The 27,404-nt window shown below is 54.2% G+C and overlaps 12 protein-coding genes across 12 annotated transcripts; 7 read left to right on the top strand and 5 right to left on the bottom strand.

The window, feature by feature from the left end:
- Positions 1-3,830: 3,830 nt before the first annotated feature.
- AB675_1744 (putative RNA-binding protein) lies at positions 3,831-7,670 on the bottom strand (the record flags this gene model as incomplete). Its single annotated transcript, XM_018141657.1, has 2 exons — positions 3,831-5,357; positions 5,685-7,670. The coding sequence occupies 2 exons, from the start codon at positions 7,668-7,670 to the stop codon at positions 3,831-3,833; spliced, it is 3,513 nt and encodes a 1,170-aa protein (XP_018002989.1).
- A 724-nt stretch (positions 7,671-8,394) lies between these two features.
- On the top strand, positions 8,395-9,534 carry AB675_1743 (uncharacterized protein; the record flags this gene model as incomplete). The annotated part of the gene is made up of 2 exons (XM_018141656.1): positions 8,395-8,422; positions 8,474-9,534. The coding sequence occupies 2 exons, from the start codon at positions 8,395-8,397 to the stop codon at positions 9,532-9,534; spliced, it is 1,089 nt and encodes a 362-aa protein (XP_018003054.1).
- A 604-nt stretch (positions 9,535-10,138) lies between these two features.
- Positions 10,139-11,268, top strand: AB675_1742 (uncharacterized protein; the record flags this gene model as incomplete). The annotated part of the gene is made up of 2 exons (XM_018141655.1): positions 10,139-10,381; positions 10,420-11,268. The coding sequence occupies 2 exons, from the start codon at positions 10,139-10,141 to the stop codon at positions 11,266-11,268; spliced, it is 1,092 nt and encodes a 363-aa protein (XP_018002856.1).
- Positions 11,269-12,054: 786 nt separating this feature from the next.
- On the top strand, positions 12,055-12,798 carry AB675_1741 (uncharacterized protein; the record flags this gene model as incomplete). Its single annotated transcript, XM_018141654.1, has 2 exons — positions 12,055-12,222; positions 12,283-12,798. The coding sequence occupies 2 exons, from the start codon at positions 12,055-12,057 to the stop codon at positions 12,796-12,798; spliced, it is 684 nt and encodes a 227-aa protein (XP_018003032.1).
- Positions 12,799-13,162: 364 nt separating this feature from the next.
- Positions 13,163-13,681, bottom strand: AB675_1740 (uncharacterized protein; the record flags this gene model as incomplete). The annotated part of the gene is made up of 1 exon (XM_018141653.1): positions 13,163-13,681. The coding sequence occupies one exon, from the start codon at positions 13,679-13,681 to the stop codon at positions 13,163-13,165; it is 519 nt and encodes a 172-aa protein (XP_018002728.1).
- Positions 13,682-17,056: 3,375 nt separating this feature from the next.
- Positions 17,057-18,532, top strand: AB675_1739 (uncharacterized protein; the record flags this gene model as incomplete). Its single annotated transcript, XM_018141651.1, has 1 exon — positions 17,057-18,532. The coding sequence occupies one exon, from the start codon at positions 17,057-17,059 to the stop codon at positions 18,530-18,532; it is 1,476 nt and encodes a 491-aa protein (XP_018002635.1).
- Positions 18,533-19,953: 1,421 nt separating this feature from the next.
- Positions 19,954-21,438, top strand: AB675_1738 (uncharacterized protein; the record flags this gene model as incomplete). Its single annotated transcript, XM_018141650.1, has 2 exons — positions 19,954-20,245; positions 20,297-21,438. The coding sequence occupies 2 exons, from the start codon at positions 19,954-19,956 to the stop codon at positions 21,436-21,438; spliced, it is 1,434 nt and encodes a 477-aa protein (XP_018002821.1).
- A 503-nt stretch (positions 21,439-21,941) lies between these two features.
- Positions 21,942-23,220, bottom strand: AB675_1737 (Lipase 1; the record flags this gene model as incomplete). Its single annotated transcript, XM_018141649.1, has 3 exons — positions 21,942-22,537; positions 22,584-22,811; positions 22,857-23,220. The coding sequence occupies 3 exons, from the start codon at positions 23,218-23,220 to the stop codon at positions 21,942-21,944; spliced, it is 1,188 nt and encodes a 395-aa protein (XP_018002917.1).
- Positions 23,221-24,158: 938 nt separating this feature from the next.
- Positions 24,159-24,840, bottom strand: AB675_1736 (uncharacterized protein; the record flags this gene model as incomplete). Its single annotated transcript, XM_018141648.1, has 2 exons — positions 24,159-24,729; positions 24,776-24,840. 2 exons carry the CDS (start codon positions 24,838-24,840, stop codon positions 24,159-24,161), a joined length of 636 nt encoding a protein of 211 aa, XP_018002662.1.
- A 467-nt stretch (positions 24,841-25,307) lies between these two features.
- AB675_1735 (Alcohol dehydrogenase) lies at positions 25,308-26,008 on the top strand (the record flags this gene model as incomplete). Its single annotated transcript, XM_018141647.1, has 4 exons — positions 25,308-25,355; positions 25,404-25,501; positions 25,545-25,878; positions 25,922-26,008. 4 exons carry the CDS (start codon positions 25,308-25,310, stop codon positions 26,006-26,008), a joined length of 567 nt encoding a protein of 188 aa, XP_018002889.1.
- A 20-nt stretch (positions 26,009-26,028) lies between these two features.
- AB675_1734 (uncharacterized protein) lies at positions 26,029-26,496 on the top strand (the record flags this gene model as incomplete). Its single annotated transcript, XM_018141646.1, has 1 exon — positions 26,029-26,496. The coding sequence occupies one exon, from the start codon at positions 26,029-26,031 to the stop codon at positions 26,494-26,496; it is 468 nt and encodes a 155-aa protein (XP_018002879.1).
- A 32-nt stretch (positions 26,497-26,528) lies between these two features.
- AB675_1733 (uncharacterized protein) lies at positions 26,529-27,311 on the bottom strand (the record flags this gene model as incomplete). Its single annotated transcript, XM_018141645.1, has 1 exon — positions 26,529-27,311. The coding sequence occupies one exon, from the start codon at positions 27,309-27,311 to the stop codon at positions 26,529-26,531; it is 783 nt and encodes a 260-aa protein (XP_018002940.1).
- Positions 27,312-27,404: the final 93 nt, after the last annotated feature.

Here is a 27,404-nt window from a genome sequence, read left to right as displayed (position 1 = left end):
GGACTTCCATCTCGCTGCACTCAATCTGTCAACGATAGCATGACGTGCGAGGAGCTCTGCAGCTCGCCTCATAATCCATGAACGAACCCTCTTCTGCATAACCAACAGCTAAGCTCCAGTCTCGCTCGGCCAACAACCCGTTGATCGTTCATCGTTCGTGGCGATCATCCGGTACACCAGCTCGAGACGCTCAAACGTCATTCTTGAGGACGTTGCTAGCGTTGCAACGAATTCGCACCGGAACATCTCGCCTGTCTCGCCAACACAATAGATAGGCCGTCGTAGGAGGAAGCCTATCAGTAGCAGCAGCTCAACAGCTCATCCGGTAGGTCAAACGACTGTCACTCTCTTGATCCGTTCCTGCAATCTTTCGAGCCTCGGATGGCAGTCGCTGTTTGGCATGGCCTAACTCCTCGTCAGGACACCCAACGTCGCCATATCCATCCTCACCTGGAGTCTGATTCAGCCATCGGTTCCAAACCCTCGCAGACCTACCTGACCCGACATAAGCCTCTGCTCCCAGTACGAGTTGTCCGCTGCACGCACCCAATGACGGTCTCTGTGTCCCTGATGCTTTGACTGAGGGGAGGCTGCGATACATTATGTGTCTGCACAAGGCCGCTGTGTGGGCCGAGTAGATGTCGAAAAGAGCATGCTTGACATGTCGCCAGTTGTACGCGTCTCGGGTAGTAGGTTCGGTGGTCAGATCTCGATTGAAGGCCCCTTATGCAATCAGCGATGTCTTCGAAGAAATTCACATTCGGGACGCCACGCTCCCTCGACACCTCAAGGGAAGCAGTCTCAGAACAAGGCAGTGTGCCGAGTGACGGACCGTCCGTCTCAGAGACTATCGATACTTGCTCCGAAGCATTCGAGTGCTGTATCGTGGTGGACCTTTGTGGGAGGTATGCTGACGCCTCCGGAGCCGCTTCTGGAATGCTGCTGGAGAAGAATTGACACGCTTACTTAACGCGTCATATTGCAGACAAACCTATCTGGCCACGTGCTTGAAGTACCCAACGGTCAGTAGTGATGGCGTCAAGCCCCCGAGTCGAACTCGTGAATACATACAAGAACAACCCGAGATCTCAGACATGTCGCCGAGCACTGTCCGATACTCCGAACCACGTGCTGCGACCAACAACTGGTTTGCCATATTGGTCGGATCCACCTCTGTCCAGACACTCTATGGCGTGTGTCGATGTATGCAGGTTGCCCGGAACGATCGTAACCACGTTGGTCATCGCCGATGCCGACGGTGGTCCCACGCGTCGGTTGGGGCAGAGCCACGGTCCAGAACCTGCCTGAACAGGCCTGTCGTCGAGGTGACAGTCAGCGATGTCTGTCGAGCGCGCACTTCATGCCTCATCTCCGATGCGAATCCGGTCCAAAATACGCGAAGGCGACCAGGCCGTTGGTGGATACGAGGCTGTCACCGTGTCGGGATGCCAGGACCTTCCAGAACTCGAGCAATGGCCTTCTCCGAGGGAATACACGGCGGCAGTCCTCAGCACGAACATGCAGCGTTGTATCCACACGTGCAAAGCTTGTTGTATTGCCTTCATTGTAGATCTGATCCGAGCAGGAGCAGGTTCTCCGCTTGTCGACGGGTACAAGGCTCCGGCATTTTGGGTGCGGCTACTGGCCTCCAGGACCCGTGCGTTGTGTAGGCTTGGAAGGCACATGGCTACCACTCCTGCGCGATGTTTTATTTCCACTTCCAGACGACCAGAGGGTTGAGTGCAGCCACTCCCCTTCTCACCTGGAATTCTCGCCACACTGTGTTGCTCGCCACCATCGGTAGCCGCCTGGCCAGCGTGTGACATGCCTCAAGCGACACCGCCGCAACTTTCCCGCCATACCGGAAGGACCGTTCTGGCGAAAGGGACGACATGACAGGCGACAAGACATCAAACAAGCTGAGGCGGTCGTCAAGCACGTGGAATTCCACGTGGTATCAAATCTTGCGAGTTTCCACCCGCTGGAATGTACCGTTTCGATCAGGCGCATGGAGGCTCGACAGCCCATGTCTCAAAGGGGCATCTGGGCGTCTTGACAGGACAGAGACCCTTACGAATCTAGACGTCGGTTCCTCGCTACGGCGAGGTGTGCCCAGGCAAGGCTGCTACCTGCATAGTTCGGACTCGCTCGGAGACTCACGCACAAAGGCGCCAACACGATACTGCTCCGGCAGCCCCGAGCTTCTCAATCGATGGACACAAGTTCAGCTCATTGATCTCTGGGAAACCCTTTGACGCGGACAACTGGCTATAATATCGCCACAAAGTGTATTCTCACACTACAGTCTCTCAAGCTGAGTAAGTACGCCTCAAACCAATGTTTCGGAGAACGAATCCTCCCAAAGATAGGCCCATAATGCCCAAATCTGCTGACGGCCTGTCACCCTGTACCACTCACATCCATGCTCGGAACCGCATCTGGTTCTAATCGTTCGATCCAGATCAGTTCCCTTCAGCTGTCTAGGGATTGGCCGCTAGACTCAAGTTTTGTCTAGTGCAGCTGTCAACAGCATTTGATATCTGGATTCAACATCGATTCGTCTACACGTGGTAGATTTCCATCGACGATCACTTCCGAGAGAGGTGCAGCCACTTGCTCGCTTCGACACGAGCTGCCGTAGCCAGTGTGACTTGTGCTTGAGCAGCACATGATATAAAGATGGCTGTCCCTCCACGTGGTTGAGATGAGAACCAGCACATCAGCATACTCCTTCAAAACAACAACAACAAAACATTCCGCAAGTCTCCTACAAGAGTGTTGCCAGACTTACAACACCAACTCATCTTTCATCAAGGATCATCCAAACACCGCCTTTACACAGCACTACCTCGACCTCGTATCCATCCACCACACAGAGACCAACTATCTTGATTCCAACCAGAAAACTCCAATTGAGCCCGGCACTCAAATCCGTCCGATTCAAACCACACGTATTCGCTCAAAATGCCCCAATCCAACCGCCCAAGATCCTCAACCGTCAGCTCCTTCACGAACGCTGCACTGTCGTCATTAGCATCACCCAGGCCCGCGCGCAGAATGGCCAAGCCCACTGCTCCGCCGGTGATGCCGCCACGGATTCCGAGGGGCTATGGGCTCTGAACGAGCGTGCGAGCGGGCTGGTACATTTGTTGGCGACGGAGGCTTGCATGGATGCATGGGACGGCGCAGGAAAGCATTAGCGGCGGACGGGGCCCAGCTGCATTATCATGAAAATGGGCCTGGCATGGCAGGGCGTCTGATGCATGTGTGGGGCGGCGAGGGACTTTTATCCGTCGCAAGAGTCATCACTATGGCCTGGCACGGCGTTTCAGATACCAGAATCATGTACTTTGGACGAGTACAGTATGCAGCTGTAACCTCAATGGAAAACATCTCCGAATGATCGGCGATTTGCCTGATTTCTTTTCCCTTCTTTGGCGTAGACCTACGCGTCGCAGGGAGGTGGTGCAACGGCGCGTCTGGCGGAGCTTGACAAGGCGGGAGGACTAGAGATCCTGTGGTGTAACAAGACCAGGTGCCCATACAATAGAATGATTACTATTCAACAACCGCGCGAGCTTGAAGCTTTTCTGTTGGCGGAGCTGAATTCCACCCAGCGACATATAAGTATTTCAATCTCGCAGTAAAAGACTTGGGGTATCATTGCATTCTAGATAGGGTCAAACTGATGCCCATTTGAAGTATTTTCTTGCTCTGTTTCTCCGTTGACGCCTTTGAGAACGAGCAAGACTGTCCTTGCACGGTCCGCGTTCGCTCTGAGAGCTCTTTCTTCATCAGGAATTCACCACTTGTTCGGACTCGAGGACTGATCACTTCTTCCCTTCCAGCAGCGCCCGGAAGTCATCGTTACTCTTCTTGGGTCCGCCCTCGCCATTCGCGGTTCCTCCGCCACCACTATCGTTGGCGTTGGCCTTCCCGAATCCCAAACCCGTTCGCTGCCCCAAATGCCCACCCTTCCGCGCACCAGGCTGCGCCGGCCGCCGGACGACTGACGACGGGACCATCCCGCCCGGTCCAGCTGGCGCCTTCTTCTTCTTGGCTGGCGCATCCTTCGTCTCCGCTGTCATGCCCTTCAGCTCCTCCTGCGTGACGACTCGAGTCTTTTTGCCCTCCACGAATTCGTGCCCGTCGAGCTCGAGGGCGGCGATGCCGGCGTCAGCGGCTGACTCGAACTCGATCAGGCAACCGGCGTGTTCGGTGCGGAGCATGACTTTGAGGACTCCGCCAATCCTTTCTGCGCGGGCGCGGATTTGAGCTTCGTTGATCGTGTCGGGTAGGTAGGCTAGGGCGATTGTGCGGGTGCGTTGTTCTTCTAGGTCGCCTTTTGTTGGCTTCGGCTTCGGCTGTTGTGCTGATGAAGGCGCTGCGTTGCCGTTCAGAGCAGGTGAGACGGAGCGGCCGCCGTTGACAGAGGCAGAGGCCGAGGCAGATTTGCCACGGACCGAGTTGGGCTTGTCGTCCTGGGCCATATTGACTTTGAGCTTCCGACCTTGGAAGTCCTGACCGTTCATTGCTAACGCAGCAGCTGCGGACGTCAAATCGACGTATGTGATGAAGCAGATTCCTTTGTTTTTGGACTTGACCTGAGGGTCGCGTGGCATACGAGTCTTCTCTATTTCGCCGTACTGGCTGAAGACTTCCTCGATTTCGGCCTCAGATGCCTTGAAGGGTAGCTGTCCAATGAAGATCGCACGGCCGCCGGCGGAGGAGTGAGCGTTCTCGCGTTCCTTCTTGATAGCAGGATTGGAGATTGCGACAGTCAATTCAAGCTCATCTCTCGTCTGGCCGTTGAGCTCAAGCGCTGCGTGAGCTTGCGAGGACGTCTTGAACTCGACGTAGCAGAAACGGCGATGCTTGTTTGCTTTCAAGGACGGAAAGCGGACACTGATGATCTCGCCGTATGGCGTAAATAGATCGCGGATATAGCTCTCGTCAGCGGCGGGCGGATAGTTGGTCACGTAAAGCGTGTTGCCCGTGTTCAGTGTCACTGACAGTGTGGCGCCTTCGAAGTCGACTTCGTGACGTGATAGAGCGTATTGTGCTTGGTCGGCTTCCTGAAACTCGATAACGAAGCTGCGTTCTCCTTCCTCCTTGACAGCTTTTAGGCCCATGATTTGCCCACATTTGCTGAAGAATTGTCGGACACGGGCTTCAGGAGTGCTGACGGGGATGTGTTGGACAAGAATGCTTGCGTGCTCTCTGTCGCGCTTCGGTTGCGCAGCCTCTTCTACGGAGTGCGCAGGAACGTCCTCGTTTCTTGGCCGCTTGGTCGCATCAGCGTCATCTTCCTCATCATCACGCTTGCGTTTTCCGATGTGCAAATTCTCAGCGACTTCCTCCGTACGCTGCTCGACGATAGCTTCGATCGGAGCGGCGGCTTGCTGGGCAGCAGTCTGTTCTGCGGCGGCTGCTGCTTCGTGCTGTCGTCGTAAAGTAAGCTCCCTTTGTATGCGATCGATTAGGATCAAAGCTGATTGCAATGTCTCCGCATCCTCATTGTCTTCGCAGTGATTCGCGAGCGCCTCGAGCAGATATTCAGGATAGTCGAGTCCAGCATGCTGGAGACCCTTTTTCAGGACGCCGACTGCGGCTTCCGAAGAAGAGTTCAGATTAACGCCTTCTCTAGAATCTCGCTGGAGCGAGGTGATATGAGTGGAGGCTACCATCTCAAATTCATAGTAGCGCAACCAGAAACGGTAGGATCCGCCATACGACTCGACAGCGTCGTCGAACTGCTGTCTTGCGTTGTCGAATCGACCCTGACCTTTGAGATATTCGATGTACTTCCGCTGCAGACGAAATTCAGGATCAACAACAGCTTGACCATCGAGCTTAGCTGCAAGCCCTTGGACAGTCTCAATCGAGGTGCGAATGCCCATCTCGGCCACGTCGTCGTCTTCTTCTGATGCATCCTGGTTTCTAGTCCTTCTGACAAGATAGCCACACCACGCCTCGTGAACCTTCAACAGCTCCTCGGTCCCTGCAGCGTCGAGCATACCAGTCCTAGTGGCACTCTGTTGAATAGCTTCAGTCTCTTGGAAGGACTCTTTGGCGAGTTCCGAGGCGAGCAGGAGACGTTTCCAGAGCATGCCGGACCATGGGCAATGTCTGGTGGCTCGGCGAAGCAGATCAAGTAGGCCTGGGCTCTGTCGTTCTGCCAGATAGTCTGCATGCTCTTCCCAGATAGAGAGCACGGATGGCAGCCGCAGCTCGATTCGTTGGTACAAGGCATTGATCATTCGAGCGCTTGCGGCGGCATCTTGAATCGGCTCTCGTTGCCTATCTTTCTTGCCAAGCCTGGAGATCCTAACCTGTTCGTTCTTCTCCCACGCAATGTATTCGACAGAGCAGTTGTATTCAGCATACTTGTCGCCCGATTCAATGGCTCTGAGCAAGTTGGCCTCAAGAACCTCTCTCGCGGACCAGATAGCTTTGACAGCCGCCGAGTCTCGCAGTGTTCCAGCCATGATCTGTTCGTAGTGGTCGGGGGCGAAGTTTGCAGAAACGAAACTCGAGAAGGCTTGGAATGTGGATTCCCATTGGGCGTGAGGAGCTTGAAGGCGAGATTGGAAGAGGTCGAGAACGAGAGCTGCTCTATCCTCGTCCATCTTGCTCTCAAAGTCAGGATATCGCGTCCGCAAGAACTTGTTCCATACTTCATGGCTGAGTGCCAGGTCATGGCCCGTCGAGCTGGCTGCATCCTCCCAGACGCTCATGACTTGGTCGACATTGAACAGCTCTCGACCAAGCATCTTTTCTTCATTCTGGGCAGCACTTGCAGCTGGTTCGTTGGCCCAGTTGTAGCAATGCAGAAGCCAGTCACCGTAGGTCTGCCACAGACGGACGCTGCCGTATTCTTCCTCGACAGCTCTTTTGCATAGTTCCATAACGGCAACTCTTGCGTCGATCGACTGTGCCAGCATGCTCTCGGCGTGTAGCCAATCTAGCCAGAGACTCTCTCCGACAGCGAAGAGTTTATCTGCGGTTTCTCTAGCCTGACGTAGTTCGGGGAGGAGATCGTAGTCTGCAGGATTGTTGCGTGCATCGGGAGTATCAGGTGGGTAGGTATGATCCATGAGACCCTGGTGCAGTATCTTGATGATCTGTGTATGAGCATCGTACGAGGCCGAATTCTCACGAACCAAGGCAACGAGTTCAGCCAGAGTCTGCTGGCTTTGTAGAGGAAGTGATGAACCGGCATAGTCGCTTCTCATGAGCTGCTTTGGCGTCTCGACCATGTTGATATCGAAGGACAGCCGCTCGGCAGGCATCCCAGGACGATGTGATCCATTCGAGCTGGAGCTATTCTTAGCTGGTGGTGGCGTAGGTCGTGCCGACTGTTGCATGGAAGCCAGGTCGGATAGGGTATCCATCGATGGAGTCGAAGTACTTGGATTGCGCAGAAAGTGCGGCTGCGTCGAGTCGGTCGGCACTGGCGATATCAGCGGAGACGAATTGACAGGTCGTTGACCTGGGCTGTGGATATGTGCCGGAATGCTCGATGGCGGCAGAATTTCTCGCGCAAGCGGACTGCCGGCAGCACCTGCTCTGGCGGCATTAAACGGCACAGAAGTTCCGGAACTCGTGCGCTGTGCGAATTGATGGGGCGCTTGTGATCCTGTCGAGGACGGAACAGGAGGAGCACTCATAGGTGACTCGGTGCCAGACGGCGAAGTAGTGAATTGATGTCCATTTTCACAGATTCAATTTGTGTTGTTGCCTGCGTCTGCTATCCTTCACCTCTTCGCGCCACCGGCCTTTGCCCATAGTACGTGGCACCTCCGATGCGGCCCGGCGCTCCAAAGACCCCGTCTACTCGCAGGTGGAAGATTGTTTCGTTACTAAATTGCTGTGGTGAAGAGCGTCGATGCCGTGGAAAGATGTGAAAGTACGGAAGGATAGTCCTTTGCCAGGCAACGATCGAGCTCAGAGGAGGGACTGGTTTCGGATGAGGAAGACAGAGGGAAGGCGACGCTTGCTGTTAGACGCGCAGGTTGTAGACAGTCGCGAAGTTGAAAATGAAGGACAAGTCGATCACGAATTGAAAGCCGGAGCAAAGGCTAGAACATCCACCAAACACGAGACTTGAAGATTGCCGGGCGATGATGATGCCGCCCTGCAGGTGCGAGCCCCGGAAGTTCAGTTCCGCGCCGTCATTGACTAAGCCCAAACCACGCCTAGAGCCGCCTGGAAGATCTAGCCAATCATGCCTACAGTCAAGCACTCCACCAGCCTTCAATATTGAAGCTCGACAGCAGTGCAGTGAATGCCATCAATCGTGACTTTGAATCGGCATCGGTCATTCATGATTGCTCAGACTTGGTCAACTCTATTCATCAACTTCATCACCGAGTCGCAGTCATGACGGTAACCATGTCTGCCTCCGGAAGCCTACGACGAGGTGAATATGCGGCCCTCTTGCAAAGACTGTGATCGTACTGACTGCTGGTAGCTCAACATGCCGCGTGCTATGCACAGCTCTGCGCCTCCTTCAGACTTCTCTGCCTCTCAAACCCTCGACAATTCAGCACCTCCTTCGCTCACAATACCGACAAGACTGAATCGGTCGAGGAAAAGCCCCGAAAGAAGACTGAACTCCAGACGAAGGTCACCAAAGAACCCACGGCGCTTGAACGTGCCGCACAGGCTTTGCGCCAGTCCAAGGCAAAGGCGAGGGATGCCGCTGGGCAACAGGCACAACCTGCGACTGGTCGATTGGCTGACACCAATGTCTTTGCTTCACACCAGGACATCGATAGGGAAGAAGATGATCCAGATCAGGGCGTCTTCGAGGGACGAAGTATCGCAAATATTGAGCGTGCCCTCAATCCCAAACCAAACGCTCGTGCTCGATGGCAAGCGAGGATGGTAGCGAAACACGTCCGACGTGGTGGCCGATTGACCAAGGAGATGCTGATCGCGAGGACGGAGAGACAACATCAACTACAGTCGCATTTCTTCAAGACCTCGCAGAAGAAATTGAGGCCGCTCGCTACTCAGATCGCCGGCAAATCTATCGATGAAGCTATCCTGCAGATGCGGTTCTCAAAGAAAAAGGTGGCTCAAGATATCCACGCCCATCTCATTCATGCTCGAAACGAGGCCATGGCTGTCAAAGGGATGGGCATGCAGGTCAGGACCGACGTTAAGCCGACACTACCCACCGGTGCCGTGGTGTTGGATCCGAGCACAACGCCTCCTCAAGATCACGAGTTGCCCACCAAGGCTCTGAGGAAGGGAGAAAAGGTGAGCCCCACAGATATCTACATTGCTCAAGCATGGATCAATCGCGGCAAATTCGGCCGAGAGCCGGAGTATCGTGCCAAAGGATCTATGAACATTCTTCGACCACCGTATACCGGTCTCACAGTATTACTGAAAGAGGAGAAGACGAGGACGAGGGAGCGCACAGAGAAGGAGGTCAAGGCTATTCGCAAGAGGATTGGCAAGAACCTTTGGACTCAGCTTCCCGATCGACCTGTTACTCGACAGAGTCAGCATGTTCTGTGGTAAGCCAGGAAGGCGATGCAAGTATGGCAATCGCTTGAGGTGACGAGGTCTTTCGTCGTCCGCAGGAGAAAGGTTGAACTATGAGTGCAGTCTTGCCCTACACTGCACAGGAAGTAATCACGCACGGTGGGTGAGAATCATGATGATCAAGCCATTCACCACTGATCGGTTGTTGTGACCTTGGGAGGCAAAGATGTCATCAACCATTATCACCACAATGATACCTGGACATGGTTACTTGTGGTCTTAGGTGCATGCTTGCTGCCAATCATCTCCACTGGTGACAGGGTCTACTGCTGTCGGATATGCACGGAGAGACAGTAGCTGCTCCTGAGGCGTTTGCCATGACAGATGCAAACGAAATCCGTCAAGTGACGCCTTATCTGTTGCCTTTTGGATTTGGTATACAAGGGCAACCAGCACTCCAATTCCAGCCTTCCCGAACAACAATAAACAGATCCGGCCCACCACCGCAACTTCTCAACCTCGCATCCTCTTTCAATCCACCAAGCACACAAGGCAAGGATTTTCCTCCTCGCGCACAAGCATACACAATCAAGACGACTGGCACTCTGTCGATCTCACGCATACGACAATCACCTTCGCCATGCCGAAAGCTCTGCCGCCACCCGCAGGCTCGCTGAGCAGCATCAACCGCCGCGGCGGACATGCGACAATCTGCGAGCCCACACCGATCGACAACGACCCAGTCCCATGTGACAATCCCATCCTCTCCGACGATCGCCAAGCATCTCACACTTCTTCGGTCGCAACAAGCGTGCTACTGCAACCATTCCCGTCGACTGCTTCCCTCTTCAATGTCGCACCCACTATCAAGAGCGAAAGTATCGTATGCGCAACAGTCCTGGAGCCGAAGCTGCTCATCAGTGCGATCTTATCATGGTCGTGATCGAGCGAATGTCCGAATACACTTGGACCGATTCCAAAGACGGCACAATCTGGCCCCTGTGGGTTGGTTTCGAGCTACAACTGTGCAAGTCCGGCTCCACGCCCGATCTCGAGCCTCCCTTCATCGATCTCGCCCATACTCCCCAACCCGAAGAGAACCATGTCGCCAAGACACCCAAGCAGTCGCCAAACAAGAAGCCACCAACCACTCCGGCTGGCAAGTCTCCAGCTGCCAAGGGCACAACTCGCACTCGCAAGACCTCACCTCTTGCGCCTGTACCCGAATGGCTCGCCAAGCTATGCTCCAAAGACGAGTCCGGGCAAGACTTTGCGCCTATTGGTGACCGACGTGGAGCTCGCTATGACTTCGCCGGCCTTGAGCAAATCGTCCGAGCCCTCAAGACGTGGTGTATTCAGAACAACGCTCGCCTTCCAGCCGTCGAAGCTCTCCCTGTCACCATAGGCATGCTGTACGAGGCACAAGTCGACTCAGTCAAGCACGAACTTAATGAGGCCAAGCGAACCGCCAACGTCGCAGAGAGCACGTACAGAGATGCTGTGCGTCGCAAGGCTCGTACCGCAAATGCATATTTGAATGCTTGGGAGGCGGCCAAGATCGATGTTCAAGACCAGCAAGCCGAGTTGGCGAAGGTGAAGGAGCATGTCCAAAATGCCAACGAGACTCTACCTCAGAAACGTGTGCACAAGACTCGATCGCCCAACAAGGTCTCGCCAAAGAAAGGTGCTACACCTAAGAGAGTCGCCAAGCTGAAGAAGATTGTCAAGAAGAAGGCGGTGGATTTCGAGATCTACGAAGACGGATCATGAATGATTCTGTACATTGACATTGATGTAGACGAAAGCTACGTTTTGCGATGAGAGTCAAGTATGCCGTACTATCGCGGTACGCTTCATCGCTGATGGCATGGATGTTGGTCTTTTGGGATGCGATGATGTTAGCTTTTTGGAGTGCTGCGAAGTGCCTGTACATTATGGATGAACATATTGCGACATCACGGGTTCTGCTATTACTATGGACATGAGCACAAGGACTTGGAAGAACATGGTACACTTAGGACGAGCGCTAGATCTGTAGATAATAAGACTATTCTGTGAACTGTTGGCTCTTTCTCTCCAAACCATTGCTGCGATTCGACGACTGCACTTGCCATCCTAGAGGAGGCACTGCATGGCAGCGGGTGGCTCTTTCCCCGCCGAATCAGCCAAGCCGGCGAAGAATTCCGGGCGCATGATGAGGAGATGCTTGGCTTGTACTTACCGCTTCTCGAGGTCCTACATCTGTGGCGTTCGCTTTACCACACTGCTTGTCTTCGAGTCATTTGTTACCACTGCTTCGAAGTCTCTGAGCATTGCGTCGTCTTGCTACTGCTCGTTGAGCTAGTATAATTCTGCACACTGGTCCCACGCGGCTGGGACTCGACTCGACAGCTTCCCGCTCTAGACACCAATCGGCAGTCGATCTATCTTGTCTGAACGACAAAGGCAACGAGGCAGACTCTCCTCCATCGCGCTAGCACGGTCTCCTTCGCACCGCACGAGGACAGCTTCGAGTCACCTGTACAACGAAGCGCCGTCTGAGGCCACGCAGCAGACATGGCCAACGGTTTTTCTCTGGTGCCTGGTGGCTCCGGTGCTAACTACACGGGCATGTTGACCCGCAGCATCGTCTTCACTGGCGCGCTGCTCCTCTTCCTGGGCACCACGGCCATGACCATCGCATCCATCATAATACCGAACTGGATTTCATACGAGACAGTGACTGTATGCTCTCTCTCTCTCTCTCCCGATTCAGTCATGTCCGCCGAGCTAATTGATCTATAGTCGGAAGGCACAGCGCTTCATTGGAATCTGGGCCTGCACCGCCGATGTTCGAACACCAATCTCCCTCCGTTCTATACCTCTGCTCCTCATCCATTCTCGAGATCAGAATGCGTCGAGTTCCCTCGATACAGCGAATGCCGCGGCGAAGACCGCTATTTCTGCAGCATGTGGCGCAGTGTCGGCTTTCTGATGTCGTTCGCCGTCGTGATCGAGGGTATGACCATTGCGGCGTTCATAATCCTGCTCGCTGGCGGTAAGCAAAGGAGAGAAGCTGGCTGGGGTGCCTTGACCGTACTAGTCCTAGTGGGGTCGGTGGTGCAAGCAATCAGCATGGCCCTCATGACATATCTATTCGACACAGACGACCAGTTCTTCCCAGGCTGGTACTTGGACAAGAGCTGGAGTATGTGTACGGCGTCATGGGTCATTCAAGGACTGTGCGCTTTGGCCATTGCCGTGGCTGCGGTTGTGCTTCCAAGCGAGGGCGGTTATGAGCTGATCCCTGACTCGGCATGAAGTCACAATTGATTGCAATATCTATCGAATTGAGTTTGAGCGTTTCGTGGCAGCATCACTTTCTTTCGGCGATGCAAGCGAGCGAGCAGCAACTTTGTACGCAATGGCGTTTACGGGCGTTTACGGGCGTTTGAGCAGGCAGCCTGGCCGCCTTTCTTTCATTCACCGGTTCTCACTTGCTGCACATGCAAAGGAATGACATCGAGCAAAGCCTGTATTACTGAACTTGCGATGGGCTTCGACGATACTTCTTTCTGGAATGGGCGAGCGATTCCAGCCTGGATAATAAGGCCAAACCTGAAGTATTCCAAACATCGAGCACACCCCAGCGACAACTCCCAGCAGACCACGGGCTCGACATGCTTCAGCGATCGCCTATTTTCTCGTACTTCTGCGGAACCTCTACGCTCACGTCATGCACATCCACCTTCACCCACTGAAGGGTCAGTACGCCTTCGCCCTTCGCTAGCTTCACTTTCTCATCGACCGTTATGGTTAGCCGGAGTCTCCCTTGGTCGTCCTCCCAGATCTCCTGGTTCCGCTTCTGGATGCCACCAACGAAGTTCGGAGGATTACTGATCTGGATCTCATGATATACTGTCGCCTTCCGACTCCCTTCTTCATGCACATAGTATCGGCCGGTGTACCCGTTGGTATGGCGAGCATAGAACAGTGCTTCGTCGGCAGTCGGGTTGTTGAAGCCGGCAGCATATGGTGTCATGGCCTCTGAGCTTGTGACGTGTGCGGACATGTAGCCGTCCGGGGAGTATACAAGGTAACCCTTCACGTCCTCGCCGAAGGGATGAATCGTCTCGCTGGCGTTGGACATCGTTATGGACACACTGCGCCAGGTGCCGATAAGCTCGTCGTGGTAGGAAGGCATGGTCAAAGGCTCTGGAAGGTGGACGTGGTGTCTGTTGATGCTGAGGATTGGGGCTCCCAGCGTCGAGTGTGTCGAGCCCATTCATATATGGCTCGCGATTGTATGACACCTGGCACGGATGGTGTATTGCTTCCCGAACACGGAATCTCGTCCGGGTAGCATTTTGCAAGCGCCTTGCCGCACGCCATTCCACTTTCATACGCAGTTGTTCAGGCCACCACAATCCGCGTTCGCGATCTAGGAAGACGCGAAGTCGCCGAACTTATGAGAGCAACACTATAATCTTGCTGTCTGCAGCAGCAGCAGCAGCAGTGCCACTATCATACAGTGCTACTGATGAGTAATTGAGTGTTGATGGGTTTCCAACAATTCCGCAACCAGCGCCAAGGAGTCAGCAAAGGAGCATTCCACACAATGAGAGCCTCTCCGCGACGGCTGGTTGGAGTGACCATACCGGCTCGAGCTGCCTGGACCGCCATCATGACTTCCGGGTTGCAACACAAGCTCACCTCTTGTTCGCAACAGGTATCCTCAGAAGCAAGCGGCCCGAGATGACTAAGCCGGTTTTGGCCCACTGTACGAGGCCAAGACAAGGCGACCAGGAGCACACCCTGACCTCCGCCATTTGCCCGTCACCACTAGTCGTCTCTGTCATTGGAGCTAAGAGAGCCCGAACACTGTGAGCCCGGGAACGGCCGAGACCAGGAGCGAGATGACGAAGCCCGCGACCTACAGACCGCTGAGCTCAGAGTTGCGGATTGCGAGCTCTCCGGACGACCTTCGTCCGTTTGGCTGACGATAATGATGCTACGTCTGATGAATGGTTGGCAATTGTGACACGAGAGGGTGCCGAGGCGATCATATGGTGGTCCGCTGGTCTCTGAGCGTATGCGGGTGCGCATCACCGTGCCAAAGCAGCTTCTAGAGGGTACGTCGGTCGAAGATCTTACTCTGCTCAACGCGAGATCACTGGAGGGGACAATGCTTGATAATCTTGTCGAGAGTCAGACCTGCTGCATTGTTCGGGATCGGGCAGCGCAGGTAGGGTTGAGGTGAGATCATGGACGGGGTGGGACGCGGTGCCCACGAGGCTGTATATGTTTTCCAATGTCATTTGTGATCCACCCCCAATCCCAGGCTTTCGTTCCACTTCCTACTTGTTCAGGTCTCGATCTCGTTGCTATCGATTACTATGTACCGTGATGGCTGCCTAACACAGGATAGTTGTCAGAAGCTCGCCCCGCCTGATGGCTACTGATGCTACCTTTGGCATGGCAAGTCTATCGTTGCGCAGACTGTTGGTGGACAAAACGAAAAAAGAAATCGACGACAAGACCCTTACTTATACATCTTCAACCGAGCGATGATCCGAGACAACCCGATGAAATCACTCCAGTGACTCGCGCTGGAAGTATTCACTGTTCTTCCCACCATTCGGTGTATACTGAGCAACGTGCTGTACATGTATACATAGGCCCCTACTACCCAGAGACGTCTGCTTTTGAGGCGGGATCTGGCAGGTTGCAAGCAATATTCAGCTCTGGTATTGAAGTAGCCGAGTCTCACTAGCATCGAAAATTGCCTGATTTCGTTCGCAGCCGTTTGTCAAGTCGATGGTCGTGACTTCCGAGTTGACAGCATGCCCTTTGAAGTCAATGACACCAGGAGCCGCCTCTGACCTTGACTCACGCGATCCAAAGTTACTTCCTCCGCCCGGGTCAGTGAAGGGATTACTTCGGTTTGCGCCGGACCTTCTTCTGAACGGACAAGTAGAAGTACTTGCCTAGCCTCTAACTTGTTCCTCTTTCCTACACGACCAGCACAATGATGATAGAAGAACCATCATCGCATCACTCGTCATGCTATGGTAGCGTCCACTGCCACCTAGTGGGGCGAGATCGTCAGGCGGCGGACGTAGTGATCGTCTGGCAACGTGCCGAACCCGCCTTGGCCTAAAGCGGCTCATCCCCGAATGATGTTGAGCCATCAAGACTGCGGTCATGTCGAAGGAAGGTCCATTCACGCTCGACGAGTCCTTGTTGCGCGTCGGTACCTGGAATCAAAGGACGGACTTCACATCATATTGCTGGTGACATGATTGACGTCGGATCGCGGACGTGCAAGGTTCTATGCGAGTGAGTGCGTAAAGACTCACCGATACGTTTCAACGCACGACATCATGGCTTGTTAAGATGACGAGGTATGCGAGCCGTACGTACTTCATGGTCTCCTCGTGAGCCCATACGCCGAAAGAAATGCTGTGCCTGATGTGCCGTCTGTCATGCTGATAAATGCAAGCTCCGACAGTCTCGGACCTTTGCTTGGAGATATTGGAAGCATGGAAGCTTGCGTCGATGTGCAGGACCTGATACATGATGAGTTCTCAGGGCGAACGCATCCTATATTTAGGATTTTCGTAGAGTTGCGGCCTTTAAGCTCATGCACAAGCTTTCTCTTAGTGCATTTGGCAGCTTCCAAGCACCTGCACCCCAGCTTGTCGGGCGTGACTGCTTCAACGTTGCAACACAACGTCAACATCATCGGCGCTGTACCTCGTAGCTCCGATCTCGACAACCACGACCTCACAAACAACTGCCATGTCTGAGTGCATCACACGGACGCGTCTGTGGGTTCTGTCAGATCCAACACGGGGAGCATTAAACATCATGCTGGGCTCCTTTTGCGGAGGCCTGGAACCGCCCCTACCTGGCTGACGCGTTCCTACCAATTTCTCTGAGAATTGCGTTTGTCCTTACCTAAGTCTACCGAGCAAGAGCAACGCACGAAGGAGCTCTACTCGTCACGACTCTGATTGCATCTTGCAACGCGTACCTTTCACTCCTTCCAGCGGATATGACACATCGGCAAATTCGGATGATTCCCAATAGTCCGGTATATTCGGGCTCTGGTCGAATGTACGCAATGGTAACGTGGTAAGATCACTATTTCACGAGCGATTTTGCAGCTCAGCATCAGCACGACGTTGACTTCATCAAGCTGCAACCAATTCTCGGGATCATGCACTGCGTGCAGGATGGTCTTTTGGGATAGCCTTCACGAGGAATCGAGGCCATGCACGGACCGACCCCACAAATCTAGGCTATGGCGATCTTTTCGTGATGGCTGTGAATACCGAGTTCCTACTGGCCTCAGGCAGAAGGCATTCCAAAAGACTATTCCTTTCCGCCAACAGCGACGTTTGACTCGTAGTGGCTAGCCGTTTACGAGACAACCCAAAATGGAGGCTGGAAATAGTTCAAAGTATCGCTGGGAGCAAACAAAGATTATCCAGGAATGCGGATATATTGACCGTCGTCCAACCCTACCTCAATCCTTTGGCACAGCAATCCTTCTCCCGGCACCGCAACTCTCACAATGGGAAAGAAACAGAATAGTACCACGACCGGAGAGCCGAAGAAGCAGAAACAACAGAAGGCACCTCCCGCGCCAGAGATTCCGTTCCACGAGCAGCTGGGCAAGCAGTTGTCGGAGAAGTTCATGACCATTATCGAACAGCATGATCGGACTCTAACAAGATACTTCGAAGAGCAGAAGCCTCAGTATGGGCATTGTGTACGAAGATGCTCGGAAGAGAGTTCGCTCAAGGAAGTCATCTACACGACGACCGATATCGCCACCGCCGTGTCCAAGATGTCGCTGGTGAGGGACGGCGAACACAAGAAGGCGCCCAAGCAGAAGACGAACTTTGTCCTCGACGACCTGAACTCGACGCAGATCATCGAGCAGCTTCTTTCGCACTACGGGAGAATGACACATATGGGCGTTCGAGACCACTCATACGAGTTCTGGCTCAACCCGTCGAGAACGGCTGTCATCTCATACCGGTTGTGCGGCAAGGTCGCGGTCATCAGTGGCGATCCTGTCTGTCCAGTCTGGCAGTATCAAGATGTGCTCAAAGAGTTCGGCAAGTGGTGCAAGTCACACGGGTATCAGTACGCCATAAATGGAGCAAGTAAAGAGATGGCTGTCGTTGCCAAGGAATTGGCATGGTCGACAATCACTATCGCCAAGGAGAGATGCCTGAATGTTCAATCCAACCCTGTGCTTACTGGTTCTGAGGGCAAGAGAATCCGGACGCAATGCAAACAGCTGATGAAAGCTGGCACACAACTTGGTATCTACAGCCCGCAACATCAGCGAGACTCTTCGATCGAGCGAACGATAGCGCAGATCTACGAGGACTGGAGAGCGGAACGCAACAACACCACAGGTCCTCAGGCATACGTCACTGTCTTCGATATGTTTGCGTTATCACGACTGATGACCTTCATCTATTCATACGACGCACAAGGCACTATCACAGGGTTCTCAGCACTCAGACAGCTGAAGGCCGGCTATCACATCGATCCATGCATCACAATCTCTACAGCAGCCCGAGGCACCGTGGACCTCCTGTTGATTGCTTCGATGGCCCTTCTGAGGGAAGCTGGCATCGATCGACTTGCGCTCGGCGTTGAGCCGCTCGACGAGATTGGTGAAGTGACTGGTATGTCAAGGACACTGGAGACCCTGACGAGGAAGTCACACAAGCTCGTCACTGCTGAGCTACCTTTAGGCGGCAAGAAGGGCTTCAACGATCGTTTCAGGCCAGACGACAGCCTCGAAGAGCCATTGTTTCTTGTCTATCCGAACTCGCCCAGCGTCCGGCAGCAGGTAGCTATGGCGCACTTCTCGAACGTCCAGTTGCACAAAGCTCTCAAAGCGCGATACCACCGGGAAGTCGATACCAAGATCAAGGGCTATTGGAGGCGGAGACAAGATGGGAGAATAATGGAGAGTACCGCTGAGGTCAATGTCGTAGTGGCACAGTCAGTTACTGTCGCTGCATGACGTCCTGTAATTTCTGTGTAGCACTATTAGCAAGCGAATTCGAACGTTGTCATACCTTAGCCGTCTTCGGCGTACTTCTGAGCTTCGTGATGAGTCCATTGGCCGAAGCTTTGGGCGGTCTCTTTGGCTGTCATTGCTTTTGCTTATCGTCAGACTCTGGCACAGAGTGCTCTCGCCCCATCAAATAGCAGCCAGTGCTATCATGACGTGGCAAACAAAGATTATTCCAGCTTCCTGTCCCTGGAAGGCCTGTGGAGAGAAAGGAAGAAGAGGGCCGAGGGGAGCACAGCTACTTATACATCTTCAACAGGCGAAGATCCGGGGCAAACCGAAACAAACACGCTAATGACTCGTTTAGGAAGCAGTCACTGGTCGTCGCCTGAATCAGAGGCGGCTGATGCCTGAAGCCTTCGATTGGACAGATGTCAGAAGCTTCGTGCTGTCTTGCAGCGGCCTCACTTGTCAATCAAGCAGTCTGACCAAACACTCTTCCACTTGCCCGCGGTTGCCAGTTTCGTCACTGCAAAATGAACTTTGCCCGAAACGTGGACTGGTCGACTCGATCAGCTAGAGGCTGCACCAGTACCACCAGACACGTATAATGGCACGCGACCTTGGGATCTGGGGATGACGGCTAGATCGGAGAGATTCAGGCAGTGTCGGCGGCGTACGGAGGCTCAGACGCCGTTGTATACCGATCCAGTCACTGGTCTGACAGGGCAAGTCGTGATGAAGACCAGCGCTCCCCGAAGGCATTTGGTCGTGCCATGAACCAGCTCGTCCGTCCCGCCTGCGACTTTTGCGGCCGCTTTGTCACCGCATCGTACGACCAATCAGACTTGACCTTCTCCGTCGCGGGGCCCTCAGCTTCTGACAACATGAACACAGGCAGCCTGGGCATAATCGTGATCACGCACGCCACATTTTGAACTGTGCTCCCGATGAAGGACACGCAAGTAACGACTCAGCCACACGGGTGCGACTCAGCAATATCAAATCTGCCTATTCGGACGAATCCTACGAACCCCGACTACCAAACACAGCAATGTCGGGCCAAGCCTTGGAGCACCTTACGAAATCGCTGTCTATGCAAGATTCCCGCATGTATACACCGGTGATCGACACAAGGATTCTTGGGGCCAAAGCAAGCTACTCCGGCTTCCTTCTGGGCAATAGTCGCACGACCTTCATTGTTCGAGATGGATCTGTGCGATGTGTGCGAGTTCCAGCTGCAAAATTAATCAGCGCCCGCTGGAATACGAGAATCAAGCGAGATCCCGGAAGTCTGGGCGCTTGGTCCAAGCGAGCTGGCGAAGAACCCCAGCTTTGTTGACAGAGGAGATCTACAAAAGTTCTCTTGTTGCCGGACGAACATAGACGACGCTGTCGACCACACATGATGTTCTGGCAATGTTCCCGCAATGCATGGCAGACCCGTCCGACTGCACTTCCTCCCCACCTTCAACAACGACAACTCCCTTCGTGATAACCTTCTATCGCAGTCAGAAGCCAAGTCGCATGCTGCAAGGATCTCAAGTACTCGACGCAAGTCGCCGAACAAGCGATCGAAACGGCCGGCTCTTCGGCTCAATGTTGCGACCAGGTTTGCGAACGGCGCTGTCCTTATGCGAACGTCCCTCAACACGGTCCTTGACCCGTTCCTCGACATTGCCGGACCATTGGTCGTGTCGGACAGGAAGGCACTGCAGGCCTGTGAGAAATAGGTCCCGTGACCTTGCTCCGACAGCAAGCTAACAAAGACAGATCTGACAGCGAACATGGCAATACGCTCGCCCGATCCGTCCGCCCAGTCGTTTTGCCCAATCCGCGATGTCCTCCTTCCGAAATTCTCCGTCTCACCGGCCACAGTTCAAGGCATCCTGCTCATAGTCGACGTCTGGCACGCATCCACCGCCGCAGACGACCTTGAAGTCAAGCTCTCACGCCGGCGAACCACTCTATTGAAGCTCATGGCCGCGATCGTGAACGATCCCACGGTCTTTGCACAACAGCACGTGGCCATGACGCTGTCCACGCTAGCCACAGCGGAGCACCGGGCAGGTGACTACTTCGCGAGTCAATGCCATTTGAAGGGGCTTGTAACATGGTTGAACTTCCATGGAGGCTTGTCGGCGCTGAAGAAGTTCTCGTACAGCTCCTCGGTCATGCTGACGGCCACGATGGTGACGCTTGACTTCCAGCTCTTTCAGAATGAGGAGCAGGTGGAAGCAGCGCTAGCGAGACTGGTGTTGAAGAGAGGGAGGCGCTGTGAACGACTCGCGCCGTATGCCAGGGATACGGAAGGGTATGGGTCAGGAGCACACGATATTTCTCGTTCCCACCTTGCTACTTTGTACCTACTGAATGGCGTGCTGCAGTGGGAAGATGACGCCTTTGTTGAGCGCCTGGTTGATCAGCTTCCGACACCGGGTGAGCCAAACAGCAGTGTTGGCTTTGGGGCGCTATTCTGGCTGGTCGCACGGGCAGCGAACTCCAGAAGCGACCTGCCGAAGGGCGTCCACCCACAAGCGAACATCATCGAGTTCGTCCATCTGCTTGCGCTCACAACGACGGAAGTGCGAAGGCAGGTCGCGGAGATGATGACGGCCAACATAGTTGAGGACTATGGAGGAGGAACGGAGCGCATCGAGATCGAGGAACTGAACGACGAGGTCCGAGAGGGCGCGATGAGGGTGTTTGGGAGTGGAACGGCTTCGGAAGAGGCTGGAGTTGGCTTGGCAAGGACGAACTCCCAAGATACGGTGATGCACGGGATGGAGGAAGTGTGTCCGCACAGTGCAGCAATGGAGTCGTTTCACTACGACGTCAGAGGTTTCTCTGATCGGGACAGCCGCGAATTGCGTATGACGGAGCGCGTCAGGCGCTGTCCGATGCTGCTTTCTTGAGCAAGTCTGCATCCGCCGCTAGTGGCCGAACTCTGAGACCAAGTTGTCCGCGATATATTTGATACCCGCAGCCCGATAGATGTCAGCTTGGGCCTCCGTTGTCACACTCGTGTTGTCCGCCGCCAGCAACAAAATCTCTGGCTCATCACCTGTATACGCTGGCCATGTTGGGTCGCCAGCTGAGAGATGATGATTTGGATCTAAAGTAGCAACGAAGCTTACCCACGCCCGCTGCATTGCCCTTGCCAGATCGCTGTACGTACTGTCTGTCTGATTCGCCATCCAGTCGTTGCCGAACACAAAAGCAAGCTCAGAACCGTGATTTGCGCCTACCCAAGGGCTCAGTCCTGGCCGATAAGAGTCGAACAGATAGCCGTAGGTCGTTGTGTTGGACGCGGCCCATACCTCATTGGCCAGACGTCGTGGTGCGTGAATGTTCACGTCGCCTTGGAAAGCTCCACTCCTCCTGAATTGAGTGCCGAATCCAGCGGGAGGCGGTCCGCTTACTTCTGGCTTCCGATGCCGGGTATGTCGGGATACAGCGCCGCTAAGATACTTGTGGCGTTCTCGGAGACTTCCCAGGGGCCGATGACGAGGTCGAGAAAGTCCTGAGTAGTATTTACGCCTCGGGCTGCGAAGGTCGTGCTTTCGTCCTTGTTGCCGCCGAGGATGTATGGGACGTGGACGAACTTGCCTTTAGCCAGCTGGACCGTCGCGCTTTCTTCGATGAAGTCGCCGTCGATGACCTGGACGAATTTGGGGCCGGCTTGGGAGTAGATCGATGTTCGCGCGGGGACGACGTCGTTGTCGTTGAAGATCTCATAGAGAGTGTCCGTGTCCACGGTTCGAAGACAGGCTAGTGTGTTCTGCGCTCCCTGGCAGCCTGTAGCATTGACGATTGCGTCGTAGAACGGCTGCCAGTCATCGGCTGTCTGGTAGCGGTAATAGGTCGACGGAGCTCCGCTTTGACTGATTGCTGCCCTGAAGAGCTTGTCGTCGCGGCCGCCGTATGCGATAAGTTGTGTTCCGACTGAGTTGCCGCCGGCGCTCTCTCCGAAGATTGTGACTTTTAATGGATCGCCGCCGAACGCACCAATGTCTGCACTTGATTAGAAAGGATTGCGGAAGGTGAACGCTGGACTCACTCTCTTGGATCCAGTGTAGTGCTAGCCGTTGGTCCTTGAAGCCGAGGTTCGCAACACCTTCATCTTTGATCTCGTTGCTCCACATGTATCCCCAGCAGTGCAGTCTGTAGTTGACGCTTACAGCAATGACGGGCGTTCCCATTTCTTGGGATTGCTGAACGAAATTGGAGAGGTTGTAAGTTGGTTGTGAGTTCGAGCCAGAGCTGAAGCCACCACCGTAGATCCAGACTGGAGAGCGTTAGGACGTCGTTGCCAGGCGTAGGAGTAACACACCTGCAACAGCTAGACCTGCGTCTTTGGACAGCCCTGCAGGTCTGACGATATTCAGATTAAGACAATCCTCCGAGGCGCCCTCGGATTGGTTGAGGCCGAAGCAGCTTGGTCCATAGCTGGTAGCAGGTCGGACGCCGTCCCACGATGTGTTTAAAGGCTGTGGGTTCTGTAGTCGTAGGTCTCCCAGAGGCGGCTGTACGAATGGAATGCCCAAGAACTGATCTTGAGAAAATTCAGCACTATAGATGCCGCTATAGGTGCCGTTGACGACTTTCACGGTTGGGGTTTCTTGTGCTAATGCGTTTGATGCTAAGAGTAGACTGATGACTCCAAGCAATGACCGGCGAACCCAGTGCGAAGCCATGTTGGTAGAGGATGCATGATAGGGAAACCCCTGCGGGCATCTTCAGACTTATAGATTGAGATGCTTTGTCGATGCTCGCTATCGTACATCCATCTTTGGAGCCCAGAGTAGACGCTGCGTGGAGCGCTTCCAGGGCCGTGCAAGTTGAGACCGATGAAAAGCCTAGTGCCTCGCTGATCCGGTGTTGCTTATCCAGGCGGGTCTTGATACAAGCTTAGGTACATCTCCGATCTGAGCTCAGGGTCGGAAATGTTCCATTGAGGCCCATCTCGGCATAAAATGTTGAATGGTGTTTGTCGGATGATGGAGCAGACGAGTCATCGTGCTGTCCAGGCTTGAGCATGCTAGCTCTCATATCCTTCGGCGGGCGATAGATATTGGAAGGCGCTCAACATTCTGAGCGGCCAGAAGCGCCGGAATATGATGCTTCTTGTCGCAAGGGCCGTGCTGTCGGAACGGTGAATCTATGGTCCGAGGATTCACGTGACGTCAAGAATTACGGTAAACTTTGATGTTCATCGCTACTACACAGCATGTCAGGCATCGAGCTCTACTGCGTCGTCAACTAACGCATGCAGGTAGCCAGTTGTGGATTTGTCGATTCGTTGTGTTGTGCTGTGGTGAAGCGCACCAATAACACAAATCTTGAGCATCGCTATAAGTGGGTTAGCGTCGTGTTCAGGCACCGGACGAGCCAAAGTGTTCGTAAATTAGGGAACTAGGCTACATCTGAGCACACAAAACACGAGCCACAGCCGTCCATGACATAATTTTGCGTCCCGTCGCCTAAACTCCGCCGAGATCACTTTTGTTCCTTTACCATCATGCCGTGCTTCTTCCCAGACGTCATTCGCACTCGAGCCTTCTCTGTCAGCAGCCCGCAGGCAGAGTCTGAACACTGAATGGGCGCCAACTGATTCAATTCGCGACTTTCAACCTCAAGCCGCGACCGTCCCCTCGAGAAACATCGCATCAGCGTTTGTGAAACTCCCGCTCGCCACATCATCCATCACTCCTTTTGTCCCCGCATCCTTCTTCGCCTGCTCATAGCTGTCCTTGCTATCCCACTGCATGAGGCACGACAAATGATAAGCGCTGTCCTCCGGGTAAGGCGTGAAGCTGTGGAATTTGCAGCTGTAGGGACCCCAGACCTTCTCCGCCAAGGGTATGTGGGAGCTGGTATAATACTTCATGTCGAAGTACGTTCCGGATTTGCGTGGGTAGAGCACGAGGAGTGTGAAGCTGGGTTGGGCCAGGATTGGAGCCATTGCTGTTGCGGCGATGGTGGCGAGGGAGGTGTAGATGTGGTTGTTGTAGACGTGGTGGTTCGCAGCCGGGTGATGATTATAGAGGTGGTGGTGAGTCGTCGGGTGGTGTTCGGGGATAGGTGAGAGGGGAGCTGGGAGGAAGGCCGATGTTTGAGCTAGCATGTAGTCTGCTTTAAAAGTGTTGAGGTTTATATCGGTGGATGTTATGGTGATGTTAGTCATGTGTAGCGCGAGTGTAAGGCTGGGTTTTGTAGTCAGTCGTCCGACCTGATCCGTCCATTGCCTACAGAAGGGGTTCCGGTTCTCCTTCGGCGATTTGGTCGCCCGATGCGGCAGTGCTTCGGATCGGCATAATTCGCCTCGCCTATCTGCTCTGCAACGGATGACAAAGAGGTCGTTCAATGTACCCCGGACATATCGTGAAATGCTTAGGGCATCGAACGCTGAAGCTAGTCTGTGATCTGTTGCACCTTGTATGTCGGTCAAAGTGGAGGCTCTGCTGGCGTGGCATACGTCCGTGGCGTCGAGAGTCTTGGTGAGTACTCATCGCCAGCGGCGGACTTGACAGCACGTGGAACGACTTGCCGATGACAACAATCTGGCATGGGTTGCACTGATGCCTAAGGCGTGGCTGAACGCGGCAGGAGGTGGGCTTGGCAGAATCGGAGCCGATGGTGTTCGCGTCAGGACTTGGTATATGAAGAGGCAGCAAGATGTTCGAGGCCGTTTACTCAACCAGTTATTCTCATTGCAACCTCAACTCAGATGCCAAGCCTTTCGAAGGTCCTCCACCCTTTCAAGCGCAGCTCTGTCGACGCCATGGCTCCGTCCATTCCTCAGACAATGAAGGCGATTCAGTTGACGGGCGTGAGTGTGCCACTTGGCCCCACGAATTGACACTGACGATGAAGACAGTACAAGAAGCCCTTGGAGCTCAATGAGGTCCCTCTGCCAAAGGTGGGCGAGAATGATTTATTGATTAAGATCGGAGCTGCAGGCTGGTGCCACACGGAGTGAGCCAGACATCCTCAAGCTAGACATAGCTGATCGAAGAAGCTACCAAGTCTGGGAGGGCGTGTACAAGTCCGAAACGCCGATCATCCAGTCGCACGAACCAGTCGGCACGATCGTTGCCATGGGTCCAAAGGCCGAGAAGGCCGGCAAATGGAAGATTGGACAGCGAGTTGGGTATCTGCTCTTCCGCCACCAATGCCACACTTGCGCCGCCTGCAAGAACTACGACGAAATTCGATTCTGTCAGAAGGCTGATCATGCGGGCCTCGATGCCGATGGCGGTATGGGTGAATATTCGATTGGTGATGCTGATAACGCGGTACTGCTACCGGATGAAGTGCCATTTGAACAAGCTGCGCCGTTGATGTGCGCAGGGGTAAGTCCATGCATGTTTGGGTCGACGCGACTGACAGTTACAGGCGACCACTTGGGGAGGTCTCGAGCGACTGGAACTTCCACCAGAATCATATGTCGGAATAGTCGGCATCGGCGGGCTGGGTGGCTAGGTGTACAATTCGCCAAGGCAATGGGTTTCAAGGTCGTCGCTATCGATAGTCGTAAGGAGGGAAGGGCATTGGCGGCAGAAAACCCTCTCAAGCCCGATCTCATCGTTGATCCGAATGAGGAAGGTATAGCTGACAAGCTCAAGGAGTGGTCCGGCGGACTTGGCTTGAACGGCTTCGTGGTCTGCACCGACTACATCGACGCAACTAGCTGGGCGCTGCCGCACCTTCGGCCACGCGGCACCCTGGTCGAGTTGGGCCTACCGACCAAGAACTTCGAGTTCGAGCCGTTCAAAGCGATATTCGAAGAGCTCACTATCAGAGGCTCGCTTGTCGCCAGTAAGAAGCAGACGGAGGATATGCTGAGGACCGTGGCGAAGCATGGGATTACCACCAAAATCAATGTTTTGACACCAGAGGAGGGAGTGAAGCTGCCGGATCTGTACATGGATCCGCATCTCAAGGGCAGGCTCGTGGTGAAGTTCGAATAAAGTGCCCAGTCGGGGCTGCAATTGCGTAGATTCTAACTATGCTGTAATAGCTGGTGACTGTCGATGAAGTCAATGACCCTGTTGTTGAACTTCTCTGGTTCGTCCATTTGCATGAAGTGGCCACCGTCACTCCAGTCCTCGTCCACAAGCTGAGGCACGTGATGTTTCCATCTCAAATCAGCCGCATTGAACGTGCAGTAGAAGCGGACCGCCGGAATGTCGAAGACTTCATTGTAAGCCCAGGAATGAAACAGTGTTGCAGTAGTGACTGCATTCATACGCATGTGCTTCGGCGCACCGCCCATGTGATCGAGGATCCATTGTCCCTTGTCCTTGTCGAGCTTTGGACCAAGCGTGCTGGCAAAGAATGCCCGGAATTGTTCATCGTCTTCGTGCATGCTGGCCAGAACTTTGCGCTTTGCCATTGATACCTCGCAGTGTGGTGGTATGAAGGGGCCGTCAGCGTAGATGATTCCCAAGACCATATCGGAGTGCAACCGCAGAAACATGCTTGCCACCACCGCGCCCAGGCTGTGGCCCAGAAGAACGACCTTGGCAATATTTTCTTGCCTCACAGCGGCATGGACCGCGTTGGCGAAGTTCTCGACACAGTAGTCGTAGCCCAGTGGAGCTTCGCTTCGTCCATGGCCGGGTATTTCGACGACGATAGACCGGTAGCGATTCATCAGTGGTTTCTGCTCCGTCCAAAAGTCGGCATGACAACACCAGCCGTGGATGAAAACGAGGGCATGGTCGCCAGTGCCGTAGCTGTCGTAGACGATGCGGACGCCGTCCAGGTCGGCGGCCTTGTTCATGGTGGCGGTGATGGTGCTGGGAAGAGAATTGACTCACCTTCAGAGTCTAGGCTATTTATGTGATTTTCATCCTTCCTTTCCCGGCAATGGCGT

The sequence above is a fragment of the Cyphellophora attinorum genome (assembly GCF_001299255.1).
Source record: "Cyphellophora attinorum strain CBS 131958 chromosome Unknown Contig6, whole genome shotgun sequence".
Classification (NCBI taxonomy): domain Eukaryota; kingdom Fungi; phylum Ascomycota; class Eurotiomycetes; order Chaetothyriales; family Cyphellophoraceae; genus Cyphellophora; species Cyphellophora attinorum.
This window is presented reverse-complemented; position numbering and strand designations above follow the sequence as displayed.